General features: G+C 34.1%; 1 protein-coding gene across 1 annotated transcript; it reads left to right on the top strand.

Annotated features, from left to right (window-relative positions):
- Nucleotides 1-6,409: 6,409 nt before the first annotated feature.
- Nucleotides 6,410-10,603, top strand: LOC21403756 (spindle and kinetochore-associated protein 1 homolog). Its single transcript, XM_010090591.2, has 9 exons — nucleotides 6,410-6,737; nucleotides 6,865-6,989; nucleotides 7,960-8,072; nucleotides 8,161-8,236; nucleotides 8,385-8,449; nucleotides 9,586-9,691; nucleotides 9,777-9,806; nucleotides 9,959-10,072; nucleotides 10,270-10,603. Exons 1-9 carry the CDS (start codon nucleotides 6,641-6,643, stop codon nucleotides 10,342-10,344), a joined length of 801 nt encoding a protein of 266 aa, XP_010088893.1. The 5' UTR covers nucleotides 6,410-6,640; the 3' UTR covers nucleotides 10,345-10,603.
- Nucleotides 10,604-10,946: the final 343 nt, after the last annotated feature.

Genomic DNA, 10,946 nt, shown 5'->3' with positions numbered 1-10,946 from the left:
TGTAAACCAAATTAAGGACACGACTTGTCATTACGAGAAACCCATAGAAGCATGTCTTGTTTATTCATTCTATGATATCTCCTCTTACGTGTGTAAACCAAATTAAGGACACGACTTGTCATTACGACACTAATATCGATAACATTGATATGATTAATTTCAAGGACTAGAGGAAACCCATAGAAGCATGTCTTGTTTATTCATTCTATGATATCTCCTCTTACGTGTGTAAACCAAATTAAGGACACGACTTGTCATTACGACACTAATATCGATAACATTGTTGTTTATACTTGCCTAACTATAGTACTACTCCACCGAATCAGAAAGTGTTGCTACTTTTTGAATGAGATGGATCCAAAAACCAATTCCTTTTTATAATCGTCAAAGTAAGATTTCCAAGGTGAAAAAGGCAGGCAAGGGCAAGGAACAAGGAGGCATAAGCGCATGCAATTAGTGGAACTCTAACACAAGGACAAGGAATGGAGTTTCCTCGGTAGAAACGATTTGTCACCCACTAGCTAGCTTTGCACCCTTGATATTTATTATTCAAATCTAATCCATGTAAATACACACAAACATATATATATATATATATATATATTTGACTTCTAATATTATCCTTTGTTAATATTATATTTTTTTTTCCTTTTTTTAAAGAAAATCGTTTTTGTTGGGAGTATGCTCTCTTTGATCTTGTGCATATATATATATATATATTTGTCAAGGAGTCTCCAAGTTGCTTTCTCTCTCTTTTATTTCTCCTCTTGTGGGTCAGTTTTTGTCTTGGGACCCAACAGAGTGAAATATTGTGATAGATCAAGATAAGGGACAAAAGTGAGCCTACCCCATATTTTCATTTTGTTCCCTTTTCTTCTCATTACCCATACAACTCCATGTTCTACAAGAGAACCCCTTGAATCTTCTCCTATGCCATCATTTAATGCTTGCTATTTTCTCTCACAATACATATACTAATATTACCATTACTAACTTGTAGTACTCATCATCATCATCATCACCCCAAAACAAAAGACACTTTCCTTAGCCAATTCACTTCATCAAAATCCTTTTATCTCAATATGTCAATCACTTGTTCTTGTCTTCTTCTCTTCCTTCTATGCCTTTCTTTGCATGCATGTAATGCTCGGCGTCTTAGTTCCATTGACACAAAAATCCCACAAGCACAGAAATCTCTCTTCTCCACCAAGGTCGGTGCAAATATCTCGACTAATATATATAAATGAATGATAGTTTAGTTCTTTTTTTTTTATAAAAAAAACCAAAATTTACATGATTTAATTATACTGTTTGTTGGTTCATTTTTCAGGATCGTGAAGGTAAAAGTGGTGTAGATGAGATTGCAGTTTCAAAAGTCAAGTGCTCATCATCGTCATCAAAGGAAAAAGGAGAAGATAACACTCTGGTGAAGACTGATCATCAAACTGAAGAAAAAAGTCAAACTCTCAAAGATAGAAAGACCTTGCGAGACATATCAAAGGAGAGAAAAGGAATCGGAGGTTCGATTTCAGTTTCATGGCGTGTTCCTCACAAGAAACGTGGTGAGAAACAACCTGGCTTTAACTTGGACTATTCTCCTCCCAAGACACACCCTCCTTCTCACAACTAAACATCAACTTAATTACTTACCAGCTCTCATTTTTTTTTTTCCTTTTTCTTTTTATTTTTTAGGTAGTTTTCTTCTAGTGATCTTGCCTTTCAATGATTTGGGGGTCTCATGTTTTTTCCCTCTAGGATCATATGATCCGTGAAGTTATTCCCAAAGGACAAGATGTCATATGTAGTCCTCACGAACAACTTTTGTGGGGCCTGATGGTCACCACATAACCCTAGGGCTCATGAGATATGTTTTAGCTAGCTAGCTAGCAGTCTGCTAGTTAGCACAACTATATAACACTTTTTTATAAATATAATATGACTGTAAAATTAAGATAATCAAGTGGATATTATCTTGTGCTATCAAGCCTTTTCATTCTGCTGTTTATAAATGCCTCTCAGAGAATGATCTTATGTATATATATAGCTCAGAGATAGTAGTCGTTGCAAGAAAAATTCAAGCCAAGTAATTTCCTAGCTAGCTCATACTACATGTTCCTGATCATGACCTCCTATATATGTTTTGAGAAGATATTTAATTATAGCATATAATTTTTGTCATCAGTGCATGCATATTTCCATATACAATATTGTTGTGGTGCAATCTGTATTTGCATGGGTTTGGTACGTATGATATGCAGCTCAACCATTTATTCCAAATAACTTTTTTGGTTCATGTATAATAGTTTTGTTGACTAGATAGCTAGAAATTTTCACTATTAATTGCCTACGGCTTTGCATGTGGTAGTAGTACTACTACTTGTTATCTTGGAATTAAATACCAGGAACAGCCTGATCTACAAACAATATGCAACCCCAGAAATGAAAAAAAAAAAAAAAAAAAGCTGAGACTTTGATTTCAGGTTATAGCTAGCTAGGTCAAGATGTGTTATTTTTAGTTTATGTTCATGTAATTCTTCTGCTGCAAAAGAGTTAGCTAGCTTCAGTTCTGATTCAGATCAGAATAACTCGTGATCATCAATTCAGATTCAGTCAATGTACTGATAACTGATGATCATGAATTCAATGTTCACACTAGACAATATATGTACATATGCATTTATGGATATATTGTCTACAGTCCTACTAGTAGGACCAAACTGTAATATAACATATAGAAGTGAATAACACAGCATGATATTTTTTCAATGTATAACATCAACGTCAGAAGGGTGTAATAATAGTTTGGACAACAGATTTCTTTTATGCACGTCCAATATAAGTGCTACATGAAATAAATGTTACTTCTAACTTCTGTATGTTACATGACAGTATGGTTCTGGTGACAGGACGGTAGATGAACACATATATACGCAATACGAACCTTAGGCATTGATGGGTGAGATAGTGTATTAATTTGTGGCCTGGGGTATATGGGGGTGGTTGGTTTCTTCACTTCCTCTGAATTAATGAGTTTGTGGACCTTATACTATAAGTTAGTCCCCACCGGATGCCAGTTTGCTGTTGAATGTTTGAAATATGAACAAATAATTATTAAGAGTTTGATATTTTTGGTCGCAAAGCAATCAATTTTCCGAGACCGAAAGAGACAGAAGCGCTTGCCGTTAGTTAGTTGTTACATGTTTTTTTGGCCATAGTCACTAGTCATGGTTCTGCGTACGTACCTCTAGAGAGAGATTGCTCATTGTTGGTTGAGTAATCTGCGGAGTCACATGCATGAAAAATCAAACCTTTTCAAATTCATTGACTGATGGATACATTTTCAAGATCTTAACATTCTTATTAGGCCATTTCATATGGGACATTTAACTTTTGTTTGATTAATTAGATTAAGGATTTGATGATGTCAAGAGTATGACATACCTCGTTCACTTTGCGGATTTGAGTTTTCAATTCGAGTTAAGATGTGACATTTTCTGAGAGTTTTTTACTATAGAAATCTAAAACTGAAAACTCGAATCGATGAAATGAACGGTGAGGATAACTTTGTTATTTGACCAAGTTAGATCTTTAGCATTACTATCCGAAGCTTAGAAGTTAGAACTAATACTTCAATCATGTTTTCACAGTGCAATCGACCACTTAATCTTCGTAAAGTATATATTGAGAGAAATGTTTAATTGTTTATATTACCTATTGCTATATATAGGTAACGCAACAGTACTTTCTCAGTGTAGGGAATTTGATACCTCAACGTGATCAACTTAAAAACCCCTTTTTTATCATAAAGTTAATTATTAACTTTTGTTTCTTGTCTAGTCAAAACGATTCACCTTTTCTTCTTCATCCTCTTAATTAATGTCTCACACTAATTTTCTGCTTAGTAATTCAATGATATATATATATATATATATATATATATATATGTTATATGTGTCTGCAGACAGTACATATATAATTCACATAGTTTAACCAGCCTATAGCGTCTATGGAGTGGTAAATTAGGAACCGCGTACGTCTTACTCCCTAAGAAACTGAGACAAATATTCAACAATTCGAGAGTGCATGTCTCCGAAAAAAAAGAACTTGTACTTGTAAAAATTCATTATTCAACTTAATTTCAAAATCCCAATAAAGCAAAATGACACTATATTAAAGAAGTATTGGAAATCTTGTTGTTTGTTATATTAAAAACAAACATCCTATAACCAGAAGGCTGAATCTCCAAGAATGGCGGTAAATCCGTAAACGTGACATTTCCCAACACTATCGTAGGGTTGAGTTTACACTTAGATTTCCTCTCTTCCCAACATATTAAATCATATTGTATGCAAATATCTGGAGTTGACATTACTTAAATGTGGCTACCAAAATTCACCGAGAATCAAGAATCTCCGAAGTTCTTGTTCTCTTTAAATAGTTTAAGTAAAACTCGATTCAAAAAAGCATTGTTGAATCTGACAAGTGACAAGTACTAAAGAAAATGGTTGAAGTTTCCGATTGTATTTCGGTACATAATTGTTTCATAAAGGTAACCCCAACTTGAGATGAGTATTGTTTTCAAAATGATTTTGATTTTAGTATAAAAGTAAAAATAGATTGTTTTGAAAATCATTTTGAGATCGATTCTGAAATTGTGTTTAGTTGATTTTTTAAGAGATCGTTTTGAGTATAATAAAAAAATAAAATCGTGTTTGGTTATAATTATTAATTAATATATTATAACATTGTTGATAAGTACTAGAAATGAAAATAGAAAAGGAAAAACAACTTTCAACCGTTTTCTAATTCATTCATAAAAACTATTTTTACTAATTTTTGTTTTCGTTTTCATTTTCAAAACATTTGCTAAACAAACACAGTTTGTAAACCGTTTTCATTTTCGTGTCTCAAAAAACAACATGAAACCAATTCCAAATGCTCACAAAATTTCAAGCATGTTGTAACTTGTATATATTTATGTCCTTTTGTCAAATTTCGAATGTCAGTTTCAAGAAAAAAAATCCCATCTCGATGAATTAGGACCACTTTTCTACATTTTATACACGCATGTATTGTTTTTTCTTGAGATGAATGACTAATCTTATGTCTAAATACTCTGGAAAACGAAATGCACCCAAAATCAATGTTCATTTAATGTCATTTCACATTTTCATCCACTTTTTAAGTCTTGAATCTTTTCATATATGTAAACCATTTCACATTTTCATCCATTTTTTATGTGTGACGACACACACATACACTTTTCTCAGTAATTTCTCCCATATGTGTATATTTACTAAGCTCCCACTCGAACTAAAGTTTCAAATAGCCGACACATCCAAACATTATACTCTTAACGGGAGCCAACTACTTGAGCATGGGAAATAGAGCGGAAACCATGCGAGTCTACCAAATGCTCCACCATCCATATGTAAATAATTTCACATTTTCATCCATTTTTTATGTGGGACGATACATACATACACTTTTCTCAACAATTTCTCCCGCATGTGTGAGTTCACCGAGCTCCCACTTGAACCAAAGTTTTAAATAGCCGACACATCTAAGCATTACACTCTTAACGTACTCGAGCATGAGAAATAGAGCGGAAATCATGCGAGTCCACTAAATGCTCCACAATCCGCACTTGCAACTGTAACCGAGTGTGATTGCTTAACTTGAATGAACTATCGGCTTTAATACCATTTGTTGGGAAGACACCGCATACAAAATTGTTCAAATACACTTCAAGAGCCTAATTTGACCCAAAAGATTAACTTATTAAGTATTAAGTCCTTTTATGTATATAAACTATTTCACATCTTCAATCACTTTTCATGTGGGATATCACACATGCATTTTTCTCAACAAAATACACATGATGTTCACGCACATCTTAGTTTATTGAAAATAGAAGAAAGAAAAAGGGGCTATGTTATACATCATATTCGGCCAGACCAATTAAATATTAGTCATTGATTATGACTTAAAATGTGCACTTATAGTTTGCTATAAACATGGAGAGTACTTTCCTAGACTCCCAGCCTATTCTACCTGTTTCTTTCGTGAAGAATTTCATTTACTTGTGAGGGGAAAAAAAAATAGTATTCACTTTTTGACTTTGGGTATTTCCCACTTGTAGACAACAATATATACAAATTTATTCATAGTTTTTGTAAATAATTAAATTTTATTTATGGTTATTGGTGTGTATATATATATATATATGCGCTTTTTGTTTAATTTTTTTCTTTTTTAGAGAAAATAAATAAAAGATAAGCAAAATTATGTGTATACGGTACATATGATATTCTTCTTCTCCATTGAAAAAGGGGAAAAAAAAAAGAAAATGGAAAGGTCCGACTCCGAAAGGAAAGCTAGATTTGTTTCCTTGCAGCAGAAAATGATATTTGCATCCATGTCCTTAAAATATACTCGTACTATTCTTAAACGCCCCCATTACTTTTTTCCCGCCTTATTATTATTGTTATATATTTATTTTATAAGTCCCGCCTAAACTATTAAAGGGCGCGCAAAAGATTTAAAACAAAAAAAGAAAAAGCATAAAATCAAATTGTTCAGCAACCAAAGAACAGAGTCAGAAAACAACCCAAATTCTAGAGAGAGAAAGAGAGAGATCATGGATGCGAAGAAAGCAGGAGCTTCGTTGGATTCTTTGATCTCTGCGTTCAATTCTCGAATTTCTGAGCTTCAAAATCTCGTCATCGCTCGAAACAGTCAGTCAATTTGATTTCTTTTTTCACGATTTTCTTATCTTATTTTGCAATTATACTTCCATATTTCTGCAATTGGTCGAAATCAGAGGAACAACGTTGGAGATCTGAATTCTTGTTCGATTTGCAGTGTACCCTGCGAGCAGCGTCTCGGATTTGTCGGCCGTCGACGTCGAATTGACGGCGATGGAGCTTCAGGTGCAGGGAATCAAGGACCGCTTGCGAGAAGAAACCCTAGTTATCCCCAAAGCTAAGGTCTTTGCTTTTTTCCTTCTCTCTTTTTGTTTAAATTTATGGTTTTTTATCTGTTTGTTTGTTTTGATTCATTTTAGGTGAATTGTGGTTTTTTGGGCCGTTAGACCTGAAGTAGTGGAGTAATTGATAGAAATGATAAAATTCCCTTTTTTCTCTGAGAATGATTCTTCTAATTAGGCTCGGTTGAACTCAAATGTAGTTTAGGTTGTCTTCATTCCCACAAATTTAGAGGAACGGTGCTAGTGCTACCAAGTTACTAATCCCTTTGTTAGATGAAAATTCTGTGGCTTTGGAGATGTTTCCTCTGATTACTTCTGCTGCTGGTTTAAGTTCTGGTTTTGGGAACTCTTTTATTTCTTTGAACCCCAAAATCCTTTGATGTTGTAGCTCGTAATCCTTGTAGTTGGGGTGCCAGCCCTTATTTGTTAGAGGTCCGAATTGCACCCTTGGCGTGTATCTGCGTCACTATTTTACACTGAGTTCTAGTAGATAGTGAGTAGGAAAAATGGTGGATTGGTAGGTTTTCCTAAGAAAATCCCATTTTTCATCCAAAAATTTTGAACGCATTTGTTAAACGGGAAGAAGATGTTGGGCATCAAATATCGAAATTCTAACTCTTTTTTCTTCAATATGTTTTCTTATTTTCAGCATGTCATTTGAATGAGCTTCAGAATTAAGAAGAAAGAAAAAAGAGGGTGAGGGAAGGAGGAGAAAACAGAGAGGATTTTGTGGCTAAGGTGCATGTATGGTTGCATAGACTTGCCTTGTTTTGAACCATCCGATTAATTCTATGGCCCTAATTTTGTACCGTTGTGTTGGGGCTAAAATACTGTGTCCTACCATAGATTTGACCTGATATTTGATAATAATAAAGGATGAAAACTTTTAGAAGGCTGCTTAAAAATTTCCCATTTTGTTTTGTTAACTGATTATATTCCACTATTACATCTATTTCAACAATTGATTTCAGAAAGTGATCGATGACTTGCTGAAGCAGCAGAAGAAATTGCAGAGCATGTCAGTATACGTTCCCTCACGTATTCCTGAAAGATTGCCAACACTGAACTTGGACAACAACAAATGGTATAGAAGCTACCTAGTTTTTTCAATGTTGAGTTTAATATCGTGTTTTCATTGATGTATGAGAGTTAATATCTTTATTGGCTTCAAGTTTGCAGCCAGAGGTCTCTAAACAGGATGCTTGTTTTGGGTCTTTGAAGCTTGAGGAGGAGCCTGCACCACCTAAGGTAATAAGAAACATATGTGCGTGCTTGTGTTTCATAGATTGACTCAATATTAGCTGAAAAATCACTTACAGATTGAAGGGACAAAATAGGATATCAAAAGGTTCACTTTCTTTTTTTTTTTTTTTTTTTTTCCGTTTGATATTTTCAGGAGAAAAAGGGTCGCTCTCCACCATTATGGTTCATAACTGACGTTGAACTGGATTTATTGCCCTCGTGAGTAAATTTTGTTTTAACTTTTGTACTAGTGGCTAGATGACTCCAGCTTAACAGTCACGGTAATTTGCAGTTTGCAAATACAACACTGAGACTTGAGAGACATCTTGAAATCTAGTAGTTGAGAGCATGTTGAGATACTTATAGATTAATTTTCCATGCTAAGCATCTATGATTTAAAGAAACACGGTGAACTTGTATTATTATATAGGAGTAGAATTCTACTAGGAATTAGTTATATAGGAGATACATGAAAGGTAGGCGTTGGAAAGCTTATGTAGCTCGTGGGAAGTTTCAAATACCAAAACGGAAATAGTTATATAGGAGTAGAATTCTACTAGGAATTCTGAAGGTAACAAATTCAGCATAAAAAAGGCCACAAAGTAAGAACAGTGATTCTCTTTTTTGAATAAGGAAAACAGTTAAAATTTAAATTAGTAGATAAGTTTGAATCCAAAAATAACTAATCTACTGATCTATTCCAAAATTATCTACACTAAATAAGATTAGCCATTAATTAAAAAAAATCTAATTTTCCACACTCCCTGTGAGCTGGTCCCAAAGGAACTCGTTTTCTACTTCAAGAAGATGACTCGTAGTATAATTATAATTACATATACAACTATAAATATCCTATGAGGCTCCTCATTCATATTCAACATTCAGCAGAACCTCTTGTTTAGGGCTTTAGTTTGGGGAGAATACAGCTCTTGATTCTCCTATCCTATTATTATTGTTTTTGTTGTGCTGTTATTGTCTTCATTATTATTAGCTGTTTTTTTTTTCTTTTTTTCTTTTTTTCTAGAAGTCTCCCTAGACAGTATTAGTATTCGTTATGCTTCATTATTTGCTTATATTGCACAATTATCAATGGTTTTCAGATTTCTATGTAAGGAGGTGTCCTTTGTTTTACCAAGTATGCAGCTTATGATTCTCATAATCTGTACACTTTGTAAAACACAGGATGTCCTGAAAACTACACAAATTGATTCATTATTGGATTATAATTACTAACAGACCAAAAGGAGATATAAAATTAAGGGTAGAGTGTTATTTTCAGTGTTAAAGATGATAATTTTGAACATATTATGCGACTACCTTTTATCTCATATAACTGCAAGTCTTTCCAATTGCAGATACATGAAAGGTAGGCTTACTCTTGAGAAGATTAATGCAGCTATTAATGACATGGCAACCTATGCTGAAGCAAATGCTCAGATTATAGCTGCTCCCAAGAAGAAGGTTCTTCTCATTCTCTTAATTTTGATTAGTACATGTAACATTAGTAATATGGCAATAACCATGAGTCTGGTTTATTTAAATGCAGCTTGCAGAAAATCTTTGGGAGAAAGCCCTTGTAAGTGAACTTTAAATGTCACCTTATTTTAGTTCCCTCTTTTGGCACAGAAAACAGAAGCCATAAAAGCACAATGTCTGCATGATTGCGTCTTTTCAATTCAAAATTATCGTGACTAGGTGCGAGTAACCAATTGCTGTCGACATATGCAGGAACTAAGAGACATTGCCATGACGGAAGCAGTCAAAGGAAAACATTTCATTATTGAAAGCGATATTAAGGGGCCGGCCCTGAAACGTGACAACACAGGCAAAGCAATAATAACTGTAAGAGTTATACATTTGTGGATTGAATTTGTTTCTCATTGTTCTTAATTTAACAAAAATATACTATGGTATCAAAGATATTTAAGTACACTTCTATTATTATGCTTGAAACTTTGGCAATACTTTTATTACAAAATAATTACATGAGGGATGACTTTGACATTAAATTGTACTTTATGTGCTTTTGGCTTTTGTAGGTCCTTCGTCATCTCGGGCGTATAAGCGAGGCACGGATTGGACACAAACGTGTCTTCATTCTTGTGAGGCCTTAATAAGGCAACACACGTTGGTTGCGTGGGCATGGCATATCTGCTTATGCCATGCTAAGTGCTAGAAGTTTTCGGTAGGGCTAAGATGTAATGACTGTAAAAGATTATGTTCGATTAGTTTTCGGTAGGACTAAGATGTAATGACTGTAAAAAATTATGTTAGATTTCCATTCCTTTTATACATTTTTTATATTTTGCTCGCCTTCTTTCTTTTGGTGTTTGCAAGCATGGTGGACAGTTTGAATCCCTCCCCCAAGTTCAAAAAAAGGTCTTTTTTCATTATTTTAATTTTCTACACGTGCACTCCCTATTTAGGACCATTGCAGAGCTAAAAGGTTGTTAAAGGTTCACAATTTTGTACTGTGTGACGCATCAAGAAGTTAACAAGCCCTGCATCTTTCTACATCAGTGTGTCTGCCAACTGAAAGTCAATTGAGTATTGAGAGATAGAGAGGAGAGGTCTAATCTCTTGTTTGGTTGGAGGGAGAGGAGGTATGGAGGGACGTGGTCTCTTTCATGGCTCACTAAATTGGATGGATCCTTCCATCAATAAAAGGATCCAAGCAATCCATCTACTTTAAAAAGATTATTTTATCTTCTAAATA

Source organism: Morus notabilis, unplaced genomic scaffold (genome assembly GCF_000414095.1).
Source record: "Morus notabilis unplaced genomic scaffold, ASM41409v2 Scaffold625, whole genome shotgun sequence".
In the NCBI taxonomy this organism is placed as follows: Eukaryota; Viridiplantae; Streptophyta; class Magnoliopsida; order Rosales; family Moraceae; genus Morus; species Morus notabilis.
Note: the sequence above shows the minus strand (reverse complement) of the source record. Positions and strands in the feature narration are given on the sequence as shown.